At 34.7% G+C, this 19,307-nt stretch overlaps 1 protein-coding gene across 1 annotated transcript in view; it reads left to right on the forward strand.

Moving 5' to 3' along the window:
* Positions 1 to 19,307, forward strand: part of LOC122429225 (testis-expressed basic protein 1-like) — a 128,956-nt gene that overhangs the window by 71,483 nt on the left and 38,166 nt on the right. The window contains exons 34-35 of the mRNA XM_043449470.1: positions 4,617 to 4,637; positions 8,313 to 8,333. Of these exons, the coding sequence (XP_043305405.1) occupies positions 4,617 to 4,637; positions 8,313 to 8,333 (42 nt within the window). The remainder of the gene's footprint in view (positions 1 to 4,616; positions 4,638 to 8,312; positions 8,334 to 19,307) is intronic.

Here is a 19,307-nt window from a genome sequence, read left to right on the forward strand (position 1 = left end):
TGATAAAGGCCATTTATGAGAAACACAGCAAATATCATACTCAATGGAGAAAAGTTGAAAGTTTTCCCATTAAATTCAAAGACAAGATAAGGATGCCCACTCTAACCACTTCTATTTAACACAGCATTGGAAGTCTTAGCTTCAGCAATCAGACAACAAAAAAATTAAAAGTATCAAAATTGGAAAGGAAGATGGTAAAACTGTCACTATGCAGCTGATATGATAATCTACATAGAGAACCCTAGAATCTCCACCCAAAAACTACTAGAACTAATAAATGAATCCAGTGAAGTTGCAGAATATAAGTTTAATATACAGAAAACTCTTGTGTTTCTAAAACCAATAATTAAATATCAGAAAGAGAAAGTTAAAAGAAAATCACTTTTAAAGAAAAGAGATAAAGCCCTCTGCATAGTAGAAAACCAATCTACATCTTCCAAATTTGAAAAACCATGAAATATTATTTAGGAATTCTATGACCAAATATAGCTAGCCCTCCAAAAGAGTAAAAGAAAAACTGGAGATGAAAAGGAATGAGTAAGAGAACTGATATTTTTACCTATGTAAAACAATTTTATTTTTAAAATAAAGATGTATTTTGATATAAGAAAAATTAGTCATGTAAACTTTGCATTCTATAGATTGATTTTAGAAAGCTGTTTTTTAAAAGCAATCTCCTTCAAATGGCAATCAAACCCTACAATTTTCTTCCTATTACAATTGCAACTTCAAAACCTGTTTGTCTTTTGAAGCTCAAACCTTATGTGTTTTCATCACCATTTATGTGACTTTTGCATTCTCTGGTCATCATTATTCCTAGATTTATTAATTTATCTTTTGTAGAATTAGAGAAAATAGTCATGTTATCTTTAAGCTAGCTTACATGTTTATCTGTGGGGTTTTTTTCCTTTTGTAGGACATATCTCACAACAACCCAGTAAGTTTCTTTCTTCAATGCTTTCTTTCTATGTCTAATCTATGGTGATTTGGTCTGCTAACTGCAAGGGTTTTGAACTTTTATATGTTACTATTTCTGATTGTAAAAAATTCTGTGTAGAGAGTATCAGAGTACTTATGAAACAAATTGAAAAGGGGTACTTCTTCTCTTCCCTCCTGAGGTTCACAAAAATGACAGGGAAATAACAAAAGTCACAAACTTATAACACATGTTAAGAAAGCATAAAAGAATGTAAAAATTAACTGCAGTAAATATATTACCCACATATTTACTTTTTTCTTTCCTGCATTTCTATGCTTCCTTCAAAAAATTTGTTTTTATCCCCTTTAAAATCTTTTAATACTTTTGAACCATTCTCTCCCCCATCCATGTACGACTTATATTTTATGCTTGTTAGATGATTTTGTCATATCTTATATATCTTCTCTAAGGTCCCTTATGTCTTAACTGGATGTCACTTAGGGACACTCAAATCCCAGAAACCCTGAACTTCTTTGCCCCACTGCCCTCACAAAGGTAGTCTCACAACTAGGTAGCTTACTTCTTCAAAGCCCAGCAGCAGAATCTCTCAATTTTATCTGCTAACAGTGAGTCTTAAATAATGCAACATGATCATGGGAGTGACTGTGCTACAGCCTTGGCCAAGTTTCTAAGCTGGAAGCAAGTCAAAGGTTCTTCCTTCACTCAAAGGGAGGGCATTTAACAAGGGGTGACTGATTAGGGAAATTCTGAGTACCACAGAAAGGGAAAGGGAGTGAGGTACTGAGTGAATGAACAGGAAGGTCTCATCTGAGTAGAAACTCAGTAAATACTGTATAAAACAAGTAAAGAAATCACATTTTCAGAAAGTTATTTCCAACAAAAGAAGCCTACATTTAGGTAAAAGATACATATAATTTGGAAGAGCAAATCTGATTTCAAATGGTTGGTGTAAGGAACCAATATAAGCATACAAAGTTAGTGTTTTAATCTGCAGGGTTTATTATTATTTGTGTGTGACAAGGCCAATAGATAAGTAGATGACTACAGTGAAAACATCGTTTATTACTCACAGGTCCCCAGAGGACAGGACATGCCACATTAGGCAGGGCCACATGGGGAATCATCAGGGTCAGGAAGAAGATAAAGGGAGTCAAGGGAATACAACAGGGGAGGGGTGGTCCAGGCAAGAGGCTTTATCATGGCTTTCCTGGAAATGAGCAAGACAGTAAACAAGCTAAGCAGGTCTAGGAATGGCTAATTTGAAGAATTTCAGCAAGCTCCAAGGTATAGCAGTTGCACATAATTGTCTGATACCTGGCTCCAGGGAAACTAGGGCACGGAAACAATGGCTCAGAGTACAAGAGCCCAATAAAGGAAGTGGTTTGGGGGTATAGGTTCTGGATTTGTTACTTTGCATATTAAAGGTATGCTGGCAAGAGAGTTATTTTAAGGTCTCAAGGAATTGGCTAGGCCTGGAAGAGGCAGCAAGGGCTCAGACATCAAAGCATCAGAAATACAGAAAAGATAAAAGTATGATTAATACAACTGACTTCTTAATTTTTTGAAAATATATTTTATTACAATTAAATTTTAATAATACCATCTGATTGTGTCAATACTGCATTCCCTTCATCATGAAATCCTATTGGAGAAAACTAGTCTATTTTTTAGGGTCAAGTAACAATATGCATTTGTTTATTTTGTGTGTGTCTCAGTTGAGATACCAGAATCCATTAATCCATTAGTAAGTCCATTTTCAACCTTCCCTACATGCTTTAGTCTCCCAAATAAAAAGAAACTTTTCACTCTCTCAAGCTGTTATAATTTACATTTTAAAAACCTCTCTAGAATAGATCAGAGAATAAAAATATAATCTTATCTCAGACAAGTTACACTTATGTTATTATTTGTATTCTAGGAAAAACCCTAGAAGCTATTAGTACCCTCTGTTTGTGTTTCTAAGATGTGGGTGATCTGGTCTGCTAATTGTGAGGATTTGAGCTTTCCACGTATTACCATTTCTGATTGTAAAACTACCCATGAACAGTATCAGAGACAATATTATACAAATCAAAAGCTGGACACTTTCTTCTTTTTCCTCCTGAAACTTGCTAAAATGGCTAAGCAAATTATAAAAGCCACAAACCTGTAAAACATTTTAAGAAAACAGGAAAGATTGCAGAAATTAACTGCAAGTCAAAGAAAAGTTTGCACAAGAAAAGTGATACATGGCTCAGCTACAAAGATTATTTTATGATCATGGTATTGCTAACATATTGATTTTCTTTTTAATGTGACATGACTTTGTTGGAGAGAGAGCAAAGAGAGAAAGGTAGAAAAAGAGGTAAAACCTTGATTTCCACATGAGGAAGCTAGTGTACATTGTTCAAATTGTAAAAATCATAAACTATCTTGTAGATATTCTAGTACTGAATATCACTTAATAGCCAAACCTCCTTAACATAGTGAAAATGAAAGAAGAAACAAGGAGTAAGATTTGATTGGTAAGAGGACTGGCATATTAATTTTAAAAAACAATTTGATTTTTAAAGTACATACAGGTACTTTGGTATATTAAAATTAATATTAAGGTAAATTTTTAATTCCAGTGCATAATTTTAGAAAGCTATAAAGTAAAAGTTGTTGTTTAGTTGTTCAGTTGTGTCAGATTCTTTTGCATCCCCATGAACTGTAGCCCGCCAGTCTCCTCCATCCATGGGATTTTCCTAGGCAAAAATAGTGGAGGGGGTTGCCATTTCCTTCTCCAGGGGATCTTCCTGACCCAGGAATCAAACCCATATCTCCTGAGTCTCCTGCATTGGCCAGCATATTCTCTACCATTGAGCCACCAGGGAAGCTCCAAAGTAAAAGTAATTGCCTTCTAATGAACAAACACCTATACTTTTATTTGTCTTCCTATTTCAGTTGTGGCTTTCAAACTTGTCAATAAGTTGACATTGCTGAATGTTTTATTGAGGATTTTTGCATCTATTTCATCGGTGATATTAAGCTGTAATTTTCTTATTTGTACGACTTTGCCTAATCTTAGTATCAGAGTGATACCGGTTTCAGAATAAGCTCAGAAGTATTCCTTCTTTAAAAATGTTCATTACCCAAAATAGGAAAATTATGAAATATCGTACAATTATTCCACAACTAAATATTAGTTCTAAAGTCCTCCCTCACAAAAGTATGTAAGTAAAAGAAAATAACAGGTAAGAACAGATGAGTAAGAGAACTGGTGGTCTTAACTTCAATAATTTGGCTTTTCAAATAAGTACGTGTGGTGATGTCTCTGGTGGTCCAGGGCTTAGGAATTTGCCCTGCAATACAGGGGATGCAAGTTCAATCCCTAGTTGGGGAACTAAGCTCCCACATGCCTCAGGGCAACTAAGCCCACATACCACAACTACTGAATCCACTCACCACAACTAGAGAGCTTGCATGCTGCAACTACTGAACCCATGCACCACAATGAAAGCGCCTGCATGACACGATGAAGTTCCCAACACAGCCAAATAAGTAAATTTTTTTTTAAAAAGTATATGTGCTTTAAGAAAAATTAAACTTAAATAATTCATGCAAACTTTGCATTCTATAGGCTGATTTCAGAACAATATTAAGGAAAAGTAGTCTTCTAAGAGATAATAAATGCCTTTTTTTTTTTCTATTTCAGCTGTCACTTCAAAACCTGTTGGTAAGTTTTCTTTTAAACCTCAAATATCCTGTGTTGAAAACAACCTACAAGGAATACTTGCATACTTTAGTTGTCTTCATTTCTAGCTTTATAAATATACTATTTAGAGAACTGGAGAAAATAATACCTTTGTTAGCTTATATGTCTATTTGTGTTTGTTTCTGTAGGGACTACCTCAGGACAAACCAGTAAGCTCCTTATCTATCTCTTATTGCTAATACACTTTGGTATCTGATGAGTAGAAAAATATTTTAATTATATACTGATGACTGTCATAATAGTTTAAATCCCATTATTATAAGAGTAATACTGGAGTACTTTAGGTTGAAAATGAACACTTGAAAAACTATATTTTCCTCCATGCACTCCTGGAATCACATTAAATAACATTAAAGAATTTAAGGCAAAACTATGATGTCTGGAAATAACAAAAGAAATAAGCAGATGAAAATCTGAAACAAAACTATTCAAGTTTAAAAGCAGATGGATGAGTAATAACTAACTTAGCTAAGACAAAACATGAATCCCAGAAAATTCAAGAGAATTAAATTTAACAGTAGAAACAGAGAACTCAGAATTTCCAGACTGGGTAACATTTAACCAACCATGTAAAGGTGGAAATGAAGACAGGATGATCAGCTAAAAATGTGTTAAAAATAAGTCTATATAAATCACCTCTTCCACTCCTCTCAGTCAAGCTTCTACTTTGATCCCACAATTCTCAGGAAAAGTTGGATCAAAGGAGCCCTGGATACAGGGATTGTCTCCTTTATCTTTCTGACAGTTCATTGTTAGTATATGATATGCAACAGATTTCCATATAATAATTCTATATCCTGAAATTTTACTAAATTCATTGATGAGTCCTAATAGCTTTTCAGTGGTATCATTAGGATTTTTTATATATAGCATTATGTCAACTACAAACAGTGATAGTTTTATTTCTTCCTTTCCAGTTTGGATCCCTTTATTTCTTTTTCTTGTCTAACTGCTGTGGCTAGGACTTCCAAAACTATGCTGAATAAAAGTGGTGTGAGTGGGCATCCTTGTCTTGTACCTGATTTTAAAGGAAATGCTTTCAGCTTTTCACTGTTGAGTGTAATATTGGATATGGGTTTGTCATATGTGGTATTTGCTATAATGTACATTCCCTCTGTTTCCAATTTGTTGAGAGTTTTTATCATAAATGAATGTTTAATTTTGTCAAATGCTTTTTCTCTATCTTTTGAGATGGCCATATGATTTTCATCTTTCATTTTTGCTAAGATGTATTTTAAATCAGCATTTATTTTAACCTGATAATGCTTTTTCATTATTTTTAAACATATAATATTTACTTACTTCTAATTTGTGTTATGCTCATTGCATCCCAAATGACCATACTTCCATAAGGAATTATTTCCCTTTTATTTCATTTAACATTCCCTTTAGTGGCTGCCCTATTCTCTCTGCCTCACTTCTATAACTAAAAGGTCATGTTAGGCTATTTCACAATATACTATATGTCTCTTTCATTAGGTGTCCACTTTCTTCCTGGCTGTCAACTGAGACCACTCTCAGATGTTAGAGACTTCCAAAGATCCTTCCTACCTTATTCTCTCAAAGACACTCGCACAACATAGAAGCTTACATCTTCAAAGCCAGCAGAATCTCACTCCAGCCCCTAGAACTAAGCCATAGATGCTATAACACTATCATGGTAGTGACTGTCCTATAACCTTTGCCAACTGCTATTAACTATAGGTTCTATTCTCACTCAAGTGGAGTGCATTACACAAGGGTGTGATTCATTGGATATACCTTAAAATATGGCTATCACATATGTTAAGTGGAGGAACAAGAAGCCCTAATCTTGAGAGTAAGAAATCAGTACATGATATTTAAAACTAAAAATACAAGAAACCACATATCGAGAAAGCAGTTTTGAAATATTTCTTGTAAGTCCCGGAAAAAGAGATTGCACGCAACTGCCTTTGAGGAGAAAAATCCAACTATAAATATATTCACTAAGGAACTAATTACTTTTGCTACACACCTATAAAACAAGTTGACTTTAAAATTAGAAAACATATGACTTTCATAAACAAGTAAACATTAATAATATATTTGAGTATGTCCATTTTACATTGTGACTAAATCAAAAATATTATAAGAAAATCTAGTTTTCTTTCATTAAGCAAAGAATTTTGCATTGATTTTGTTTGTGTTTTGGTTGAGACTTCAAAATCCATCTGTAAGTTAGTTTTGAAATCTGCACATTCTGTCTGTGAAAAGGACAACTTTTGAGTTTTGCAAGTTAAAACTTCAATTTTTAAATCACTCTAACTTAGAAATATTTTTATTTTTTCACTAAGTACCTTCTTTTTCTATTTTTAATCTTGGGATTATTTGGATCACTAACTGTGAAGCATTTGCAATTTTGGAATGTGACCATTTTTAATTGTATAATCACCAAAGAAGAATATCAGAACCCATATTAAGATAACTAAATATGGGAAATTCCATAGTGGTCCTGTGGTTAGGACTCTGTGTTCTCATTGTCGAAGGCCTGCGTTCAACCTCTGGTCGGGAACTAAGATCCCACAAAAGCCACACAGCATAGCCAAAAAATTTAAAAATAAAATATATTTATTAAAAAGATAATTGAATATGACACCATCTTCTTTTCCCTCCAGAAACTCACTTAAATGACTGAGGAAAATAACAAAAGGCAAAAATCTTCTAAATCTATGTAAGAAATCCCAAAAAACAAAGAATTATCTCAGAGAAAAGAAAATTTTGCACATGAAAGCTAGAATATTATGACTCAGCAATAAAAATAATTGACATAATCATGATATTGCTAACAAAATATACTGATTTACCCCCCCCAAAAAAAAGTTCAACAGTTTTATTTTTTTTTCTTTCTGTTTTTTTTCCCATTTATTTTTATTAGTTGGAGGCTAATTACTGTACAATATTGTATTGCTTTTTGCCATACATTGACATGAATCAGCCATGGATTTACAAGTATTCCCCATCCCCATCCCCCCTCCCACCTCCCTCTCCACCCAATTCCTCTGGGCAACAGTTTTCTTTAAAAGATAGGTACGTGGAAATTAAATTGGAGAATGGTAGAAAAAAAGAGGCTAAGCACAGTTGCCCATAGTAGGAAGCCTTTATACATTATCCATATTTTTTAATCCTAAAATAGACCTTCTATATCCAAATATTAGTTAAATTGACATTCCAAAGGGATGTAAATGGAAAGGAAATTAAGGGCAAGAAGGAAATGGTCAGAGAATTGCTGTTTTTCCTCACATAAAATAATCTTACTTTTAAAATACGTGTATAAACTTTGATATAGGATAAGTTTGACTTAAATAACTTATGTAACTTTTGAATTCAATAGTATGATTTTAGAAATATAACAAAGAAAATTAATTTCCTCCTAATGGCCAACAAATGCATATATTTTTCTTTTTCTTCTTATTTCAGTTGTGACCTCAAAACCTGTCAGTAAGTTCCTGTTTTGAATCTCAAATATTGTGTTTTTATATCAGTTAACACGAGATCTTGTGTTCTCCATCTGTCATCATTTCATTTCTAGATTTTCATCTGTCATTTAAAAATTAGAAATAATTGCTGTATCACCTTTAAGTTAACTTATATGTTTTTTTGTATTTGTTTCTATAGGAACTGTATCAACACAAACAGGTAAGTTCCCTCTATATTGCTTACCACCAAGAGATGTTTTGCTCTCTTAGGAAAAAGAAAACATTTCCTTTCCTACACTTTTATAAATCTTGTTATTAAGAGTACTATTGGGACACGGAGGCTGAAAATTAAAATTTCATTTTCCTCCAGGCATGCTTGGGAACCCATTAAACTGAGAGAAAAGACTTATTTTAAAAGGCTAAACTGTTATGTCTAAGAAATAACAGAGGAATGCAAGCAGAAGAAAATTTGAAACAAAATTCTTAAAGCTTAAGTGCTCTCTGATTTCAAACTTTATTATGTTATAATATTCATAACATGTATGATATGATATGATACTAGCTGTATCATATGATACTAGCATACAAACAGACATATAGATCAAAAGAAAAGGAGAGCCCAGCAATGAATCCATGAATATTTGATCAATTAATTTAAAACAAAGAGGCCAAGAATATGCAATGAAGAATCCCCTGGTGGCTCAGACAGTAAAGAATCTGCCTGCAATGCAGAAGACCTGGGTCTGATCCCTGGGTTGGGAAGATCCCCTGGAGAAGGGAACAGCTTCCCACTCCAGTATTCTTGCCTGGAGAATTCCATGGACATAGGAGTCTGGCAGGCTACAGTCCATGGGGTCACAAAGAGTTGGACATGACTGAACAACTTTCACTTTCTTTCTTTCAGTAAATGGTGGTGGGAAAACTGAATAACCACACACAAAAGGGTCAAACTGGACTTTATCACACCATACTCAAAAATAAAATCAAAAATAAACTTTAATTAAAGACTTAAATGTAAGATGTTCAACCATAAAAAATCTGAAAGAAAACATAGGCAGTATACTCTTTGACATCACTCTTAGCAATATTTCAGGAGTATATCTCCTCAAACAAGGGAAATAAAAGCAAAAGTAAACAAACAGGACTACCTCAAACTAAAAAGCTTCTGCACATCAAAGGACACTATCAACAAAACAAAAAGGCAATTCAACGAGAGAAGATATTTGCAAATGATATGTGATAAAAGGCTAATATCTAAAACATACAAAGAATTCAATCAACTCAACATCTAAAAAGAACAAACAAACTCCCTCCAAAAAAAAAAACAATTAAAAAATGGGCATAGGACCTAAATAGACAGTTTTGCCAAAGAAGACACAGCAATGGCCAAAAGGTACATGAAAAGATGCCGAATATCATTAATTATCAAAGAAATGCAAATCAACAATGAGATAGCCATCAGAATCAGTTCAGTTCAGTTCAGTCGCTCAGTCATGTCTGACTCTGCAACCCCATGGACTGCAGCATGCCAGGCTTCCCCATACATTACCAACCAACTCCTGGAGCTTACTCAAACTCAGGTTCATCAAGTCCGTGATGCCATCCAACCATCTCATTCTCTGTTGTCCCCTTCTCCTCCTGCCTTCAATCTTTCCCAGCATCAGGGTCTTTTCCAATGAGTCAGTTCTTTGCATCAGGTGGCCAAAGGATTGGAGTTTCAGCTTCAGCATCAGTCCTTCCAATGAATATTCAGGACTGATTTCCTTCAGGATTGACTGATTGGATCTCCTTGAAGTCCAAGGGACTCTCAAGAGTCTTCTCCAGGAGATTTCTTAAAAAAATGGAAATAGAACTGCCATATGACCCAGCAATACCACTTCTGGGCATACACACTGAGGAAACCAGATCTGAAAGAGACACATGCACCCCAGTGTTCATCGCAGCACTGTTTATAATAGCCAGGACATGAAAGCAACCTAGATGCCCATCAGCAGACGAATGGATAAGGAAGCTGTGGTACATATACACCATGGAATATTACTCAGCCATTAAAAAGAATTCATTTGAATCAGTTCTAATGAGACGGATGAAACTGGAGCCCATTATACACAGTGAAGTAAGCCAGAAAGATAAAGAACATTACAGCATACTAACACATATATATGGAATTTATAAAGATGGTAATGACAACCCTATATGCAAAACAGAAAAAGAGACACAGATGTACAGAACAGACTTTTGGACTCTGTGGGAGAAGGCAAAGGTGGGATGTTTCGAGAGAACAGCATCGAAACATGTATATTATCTAGGTTGAAACAGATCACCAGACCAGGTTGGATGCATGAGACAAGTGCTCGGGCCTGGTGCACTGGGAAGACCCAGAGGGATCGGGTAGAGAGGGAGGAGGGAGGGGGGATCGGGATGGGGAATACATGTAAATCCATGGCTGACTCATGTCAATGTATGACAAAACCCACTACAATATTGTAAAGTAATTAGCCTCCAACTAATAAAAATAAATGAAAAAAAATTTAAAAAAGAGTTTTCTCCAACACCACAATTCAAAAGCATCAATTCTTCAGTGCTCAGTTTTCTTTATAGTCCAACTGTCACATCCATACATGACCACTGGAAAAACCATAGCTTTGACTAGATGGACCTTTGTTAGCAAAGTAATGTCTCTGCTTTTTAATATGCTGTATAGGTTGGTCATAGCTTTTCTTCCAAGGAGTAGGCGTCTTTTAATTTCATGGCTGCAATCACCATCTGCAGGGATTTTGGAGCCAAAAAAAATAAAGTCTGTCACTGTTTCCACTGTTTCCCCATCTATTTGCCATGAATTGATGGGACCAGATGCCATGATCTTTGTTTTATGAATGTTGAGCTTTAAGCCAACTTTTTTACTCTCCTCTTTTACTTTCATCAAGAGGCTCTTTAGTTCTTCTTTACTTTCTGACATAAAGCTGGTGGCATCTGCATGTCTGAGGTTATTGATATTTCTCCTGGCAATCTTGATTACACCTTGTGCTTCATCAGCCTGGCATTTCTCATAATATAGTGTGCATATAAGTTAAATAAGCAGGGTGACAATACTCCCTTTCCTATTTGGAACCAGTCTGTTGTTCCATGTCCAGTTCTAACTGTTGCTTCCTGACCTGCATACAGATTTCTCAAGAGGCAGGTCAGGGGGTCTGGTATTCCCATCTCTTGAAGAATTTTCCTCAGTTTGTTGTGATCCACACAGTCTAAGGCTTTGGCATAGTCAATAAAGCAGAAATGTTTTTCTGGAACTCTCTTGCTTTTTTGATGATCCAGCGGATGTTGGCAATTTGATCTCTGGTTCCTCTGCCTTTTCTAAATCCAGAGCTTGAACATCTGAAAGTTCACGGCTCATGTACTGTTGAAGCCTCAGTTGGAGAATTTTGAGCTTTACTGCTGTGTGAGATGAGTACAATTATGCCATAGTTTGAACATCTTTGGCATTGCCTTTCTTTGGGATTGGAATAAAAACTTACCTTTTCCAGTCCTGTGGCCACTGCTGAGTTTTCCAAATTTGTTGGCATATTGAGTGCAGCACTTTCACAGCATCATCTTTTAGGATTTGAAGCTCAGCTGGAATTCCATCACCTCCACTAGCTTTGTTAAAAGTGATGCTTCCTAGGGCCCACTTGACCTCACATTCCAGGATGTCTGGCTCTAGGTGAGTGATCACATCATCTGGGTCATTGAGATCTCTTTTGTATAGTTCTTCTGTGTATTCTTGCCACCTCTTCTTAATATCTTCTGCTTCTGTTAGGTCAATACCATTTCTGTCCTTTATTGTGCCCATCTTTAGGCTATCACTAAAAGTGATATTGTGCCCATCTTTAGGCTATCACTAAAAGTAAATAAATAAAATAACAAGTTTTGGCACGGATATGAAGAAAAGGGTACCCTCATGTATTGTTGGTGGGATTGTAAATTGGTGTAGAATTATGGAAAACGGTATGGAGTTTCCTTAAAAATTTAAACATAAAAATGTCATATGATCCAGCAACTTTACTTCTAAGTAGTTACTCTAAGTAAACAAAAATTCTAATTTGAAAAGTGTACCCCAATGTTCACTACAACACTGTTTACAATTGCCAAGACATGGAAGCAACCTAAGTGTTCATTTAATATATAGATATTGAACCTTTATTCATTTGTCTATTGATGTAGATGAATAATATATATATACTACATCTTCTTTATTCATTTATCTACTGATGGACACACACACACATACACACAATGGAATATTACTGAGCTTTTAAAAAAAATTGAAATCTTGCCACATGCAACATGAATAAACCTAGAGGATATTAAAAAAAAAAAAAAAAGGCGCTCAGTAGTGTCCAACTCTTTGCGACCCCATGGACTGTAGTCTACCAGGCTCCTCCATGGGATTTTACAGGCAAGAATACTGGAGTGGGTTGCCATTTCCTTCTCCAGGAGATCTTCCCAACCCAGGGATTGAACCCAGGTCTCTGGCATTGTAGGCAGACTCTTTACCGTCTGAGCCACCAGGGAAGTCAAGAGGGTATTATGATAAGTGAAATAAGCCAGACAAAGAAAGACAAATACTGCATGATCTCAGTTATACGTAGAATGTAAAAACCCAAACAAAATAAAAACAGACTTGTAGATACAGAGAACAAATGAGTGATTACAAAAGGGGAGAGGGTGGAAGGTTGAGCCAAATAAGTGAAGGGAATTAACAGGCACAAATCTCCAATTACAAAATAAATAAGTTATGGACATGTAATATACAGCATAAGAAATATGGTCATCAATGTTGTAATAACTGTGTATGGGGACAGATTTGTAATGGATGCAAATGTCAAATCACTATGGAGTACCTGAAACCAACATAATATCATAAGTTAGCTATATTTCCATTTTTTTAAAAGACAAAAAAATGACACTAGAAAACAAAACACCTTTTGAAATTTCTGAAAGTGCTTAATTCTTAGGGGAGGGAATTGGGGGTATAAAGAATTAAGTCATATGTTTAAATTTCATTATAGGCCAATAAAGTTTTTAATTTTAAAACATATATACATGTATTATAAAAACACAATTTTTAAATTTTTATATAATTATGCATTTTGCTGATAATGAAAAACTGTTAAAGAGCTATTTTCTCTTCCTCACAGAATAACACTAATTCTTATCTGTGTTTGCATTTCAGTTACAACTAAAGAATCACCCAGGAGTAAGTTCCTCTCATATTTCTCATATCTAGTTGCTTGGAAATCTTACTACTCTCTCTGTTACTTCTGGTCTTAAAATTTACTCTGGTAGAGAATCTTTAGAAGAACAATCTTCTTCCATACAAACTACACTTAGGCTTTTGTTTATGCTGGGGAAAGACCACACAACTTGCTACCCAGTTCCTTTTTCTTTTGTTATTTTCTTACTGTGGTGTAATTGACATAGACCATTATATCAGTTGCAAGTGTACAACATAATGATTTGATACTTGTATATCACCACAGTAAATCTGGTTAACATTCCTCACCATACATAGTTACAGAATTTTTTTCTTATGACAAAAATTTTTTAAATCTACTCTCTCATTATTAACTATAGTTGCCATGCTGTACACTATATCCCATGATTCATTTATTTTACAACTGGAAGTTTGTGCCTTTCGATGCCTTTCACCCATTTTGCCCAACTCCCACCCTCAACCTTTGGCAACCACCAATTTGTTCTCTGTGTCTACGCTCTATATCTTGGGTTTTGGGGTTTGTTGCTTTCTTTTTTTTACATTCCAACTTAAGTGAAATCATACAGTATTTGTCTTTGTCTAGCTTATTTCACTTGACATAATCCCCTCAAAGTCCATCCATCTTTTTATACTGAACAGTACTCCATTGTATACATACACCACATCTTCATCCATTTATCTGCTGATGGACACAAATTGTTTCTATATATTGACTGTTGTAAATAACGGTGCAATAGACATGGGGGTGCATATATCTATCAAGTTAGTTTTTTTCATTTTCTTTGGATAAATACTCAGAAGTGGAATTACTGAATCATATGGCAGTTCTATTTTTTAACTTATTAAGGACCCTCCATACTGTTTTCCATAGTGGCTGCACCAATTTACATTTCCACCAACAGTCCACAAGCATTCCCTCTTCTTCACATCCTTGCCTTTTTGATAATAGCCATTCTAACATGTGAGTGATATCTCATTGTGCTTTTGATTTGTATTTCCCTGTTACAGTTTCCTTTTTCACTTTCATCTCTCATGGCTTTAATCTAATGATGTGAAAGATATTTGCTTGCTCTGGCTTTTACCAGATCCAATTGTAAAACCATTTGTGAGAAAAGTATTACAGGAGATTTAGGAAGATGTAACAGTTCAAACACACTAGTTTTAACCACTCTAATGAAATCAGTGCTTTCTAAAAGCAAAGAAAGTGACAGTTAAGGCATTAAAATGGCATAAAATCCAAAGGATAATCTAGGCAAGCTTCTTTTAAAACAAAGAAAAAGGTTAATTACAAATACAAAGAGTTGTACAGTAAACAAAACCACCATAGCATTATAAGCCTTAACTCTGGATATAGGTTTGTAACAATGTAATCACTGAATATATTATTTTAATCAAAAATTGTGACAAAATATATTGGAAGGATTGAAGAAGGGAACATGCATCGTAAGGGAAAGGAAAGAGAATATGAGAAATAAAGCCTGGTAAGCAGTCAAAAATTAAAATGGACTATTATAAATCAAAAAATAACTCTATAAATATCTTATTTAGAAAAACAGATATAAAACACAAGAAAAAACAATCAGAGAATGTTAAAAGTAGTTCCTTCCAAGAAAGAAAAATAGGAATAAAGGGTGTAGGTCAGGATATTGTTGGGTTTTTTTCTTATGTTTATAAAATTATTTGAAGTTTTTAAGAATATATATGTATTACTTCTATAAGACTAAATTATAAACTTAAAATTATATTAATTTTAACCTATTGCACTTTTTAAAGGTTTAGAGAAAAGTCTAGTCTCTTCTTAGACCAAAAACATCTATATCTTTATTATATTTCAGTAAAAACAACAGATAAGATGCTTCCCAAATATATTTTGATCTTCCACAATGTCTGGGGGTTTTCATTTCTAACCTTCCAAAAGTTTAATATTCATTCCTAGCACCTTATTTCTCAGAATTCTGCTATATTATTAAGTGAAGTGAAGGTGTCAGTCTCTGTCATGTCCAATTCTCTTTGCAGCTCCATGGGCTGTAACTGGCCAGGCTCTTCTGTCCATAGAATTCTCCAAGCAAGAATACTGGAGTGGGTAGCCATTCACTTCTCTAGTGTGTCTTCCTGATGTAGGGACCAAACCCAGGTGTTCTGCATCGCGGGCAGCTTCTTTACCATCTGAGCCACCAGGGAAGCCCTTATATTATTATTTTCTTTAAAACATAATCATTTCTAATTAAACACAGTATGGAATAACATTAGTCTGGGAAAGGTTTTCTAGAGACTGTCAATATAAACTGATACTTGCCATTCAGAAAACAAAAGTGTGTAAAAAGGGAAAAAATCATAAAGGAGAAAAAAAATTTAAGGATAGGAAAGAGATGCTCAGCAGATGAAGAAAAGTGAAAGGGTATAATGAGTTCCATCTGTCTAGTCTCCCTATAGTTCTTCCAAGTTAAGGACCACGGAACCCCACTATGGGATTGTTCAGAATTACTAAGGTTCCCAGGTGGCACTAGTGGTAAAGAACCCACCTGCCAATGCAAGAGACACAAGATCCCCTGAAGGGCACAACAACCCCCTCCAGTATTCTCACCTGGAGAATCCCATGGACAGAGGAGCCTGCTGGGCTACTCTGAAGCGACTTAGCAGGCATACACATCAATCTCTTACAATGTCATAATCATTCATTGAGAGGAAACATGTTCTGTAAACATCCTTTTTTGTGTTTTTATTGGAGGAATATTAGAGAAAATAGCTATTAATCTCAAAAATGCAATACTAACCTTTTAGAGCTAATTCATATGTATTTTTTTCTCTTTTAGAAATCTCTACAACTTGCAGTGAGTTGCTTATTTCTTTATCAATTTTGATGTATTTCAGTCTTTTGAAACATATATAGCACATTCCACACTTAATCCTTTTCTATTCTGGCTCTGATTTACCTGAGAAACATACTTCTCTATTCCCTTTGGTTTCATAGTATATAAAATCCTTTCCATTCATTGAGCATATTTAGAAGACAAAATCCCAATGACTGGCCAAAAGAACAGAAGTAAGAGAAATGTCTCCAAAGATTGATTGTAATGGGCTATTAATTGAAACTTCCAACATAATAAAGAAAAAAAGAAAGATGGGAAACAGACCTAAAAATTAAGAAAAATAAAGAAAGAAAAAACCAAGGGCATAAAATTTTTAAGTAGAGCAGTTTTGACAATCAATAACTGTCTTCAAAAACTTAAAGAAAAGAATGGTTATCTCTCTCCTGGTAGAGTTAAAAATGCCACAGAATCTGTTGTGAAGGATTTGGTAACCCTATGAAAAAAAATGTAATCAACACATGCTACTTCTCCATGTGTTAAGTGAAAGAGATTTTAAAATATGTTTTACTTTCAAAATGTCTGTACTTACCCCCAGTAACTTCCCTTTTTCTATTGACTTACTGTACAATGCTCTGATCACCAGCATTGTCACACTAAAGATTTAGACCATAAGTCTTCTCTTTATCCTGACAGGTTACTAACACATTTAGAAAGTAAAGATAGCTCTGACATAAAGAGGGAAATACACTGATAAAACTGAAAATAGTTCCTAAACAACAAAAACTAGTGGATCACGTATTTCTGTATTTGGTGGTGGAAATAAGAACAAAGAGAAGACAAAAAGAAAGAATGATGATTTAAAAAATAGTGAGAAACAGGGATATACTGAATGCTTTAAGTTTAATTCACTGCAATGTTTTTTAATGATGGGCTAAAAAATGAAGTGAAAAACTGGAAGAAATTATACCCACTCTAGCATCCCTGGAGGTCCACCAAATCAATTATTCAGAGATAGGGAAGAACTAGAACTATTCTTAAAGTCAAAGATGCTGCACCCAGTACATTTTATTACAACTGAGTAACTGTGAAGATGACGCACTCCCTAAATGTTTATGCTTCCCATACAAAGATTAGATAAGACATGGGTAACTGATGCAGAAAACCTAACCTTACTTATTTCTTTGACTTACTTTTAGATGTATCTTCATCTTTTGGTAAGTTTTCTAATTCTTAAATACGGTTTTCTCAGTGCCTTCTGGGAAATTTTTTGGAATTTTTTGTTTTCACTTCTGGGTAGATTCAAATTTAGACTCAGGTATTTTCACCTCTTTTAATTTTATATAAGCAGAATTTCATTAGACTGCTTATAAATGTTTAGCAAATGAAGAGAACCCACTAAAAAAAAAGAATGGAGAGTAAATCAGGAAGGATTAAAACAAAATTCAGGACCATGGTTAATTTAAGCAAAGAATGAAGAGGTGTAAGGGGGACAAAATGTGCAATCAGGTAGGACAAACAGGTATAGGAGCACCTGGATGCTGGGTAGATGGATATTATTCTTTGAACTATACACAAATATATATAAACTCATATATATATATATATATATATATATATATATATGCATGAAATATTTCCTAGTGAAGTATTTTCTTAATTCCAGAGACATAGGAAAAGATCAAATGTGCAATTTTATTAGAATGATTATAGTAGCTCATCATCAAGAACAGTAAATGTATTAATATGCATGAGGGACAATGAGAGTGGAAAGAAAAATAGAGGAGAAAAGAACAAGATTAGAAAGAAGACAAAGAAAGTAAGATTAAATAAAAGGTAATAAAAGCAGGTAAACAAACATGGTATCCCTATAAAGAGAAGGATGGAAAGAGAGAAGAAAAGGAAAGGATATGAACTGAGCATGGGCTTCCCTAGTTGCTCAGATGGTAAAGAATCTGCCTGCAGTGCAGGAGACCCAGGTTCAACCCTGGGTTGGGAAGATCCCCTGGAGAAAGGGATGGCAATCCACTCCAGTATCTTGCTGGGAGAATTCCATAGACAGAGGAGCCTGGCGGGCTACAGTCCGTAGGGTCACACAGAGTCAGACACAACTGAAGCAACTTAGCATGCATGCATGCCTGAACGAAAGCACACAACAGGAAAAGAGAACTTTGTATAGAGTATTTTCCTAAAACTCAAAGTAGTTCTATCACTTATCCTATTTAGAGGCAAGAAATCATGCATACTGAATAAAATATGTATTCAAATCCATACAGTTATTAAGCAAAACCAAGGCTGAAATCAGATCAAAGTGGGTTTAAAATACAAACTCTTCTGTTTTTTTAATATTTCACATTCACCCAGAACCCTCAGTTCCATGTATAACTACTCTGTGATTCTTAGTATTCTTCCATCCCTAAATAACCTGTAGTTTTTATTTGCATGTATGTATATCTAATTTCACCAATTATATCTCATTTTTTGCTGTTAATAGCCTTAAAGATCCATGTTGCTATATGTACATCCCATGCTTTGCTTCTAGTTTTGTGAGGATTACAAAGAATATATCTCTCACATTTCCATTTTCCTGGTAGTAGACACATCACTAATGTAATGTAGCAATTGAGGTACATTAGTAGCTCCTGAAAATCAGTAAGAAAAGGACAAAAAAAATCCAATAGAAAAGTGATATCTCCACTACCTTCAATGCCCTAACGTCACAAAAACACTAATTGGACATCCTGATATGTGATCTCTTGAGGACTTGAGTTCAAATTCCTTGAGAAATATGTTCAGCAAATGTATTTCTGGTGTACAGAATAGGCTAGATAATTTCCATAACTGTTGTACAATTTACATTCCCACCTGTGATCTGTGGCAGTCAACCCACTCCTATCAACATCTTGAATTATGCCACTTGCAAATTTTGCCACTCAGGTGGAAGGAAGGTATATCAATGTTGCATTAATTTGCAATATTAACTCCATGGGTTTGAGCACTTCAATACATCCTTGCTAACCATTGTTTCCTTTTCATGAACTCGAATGCATATTGGTTGTCACTTTTCTATTGGATTTTTGACTTCTTCTTACTGGTTTTCAGGTGCCACCACACAGCTCAGTTGCTACATTCC

This window comes from Cervus canadensis, chromosome 28 (assembly GCF_019320065.1).
Source record: "Cervus canadensis isolate Bull #8, Minnesota chromosome 28, ASM1932006v1, whole genome shotgun sequence".
Lineage (NCBI taxonomy): Eukaryota > Metazoa > Chordata > Mammalia > Artiodactyla > Cervidae > Cervus > Cervus canadensis.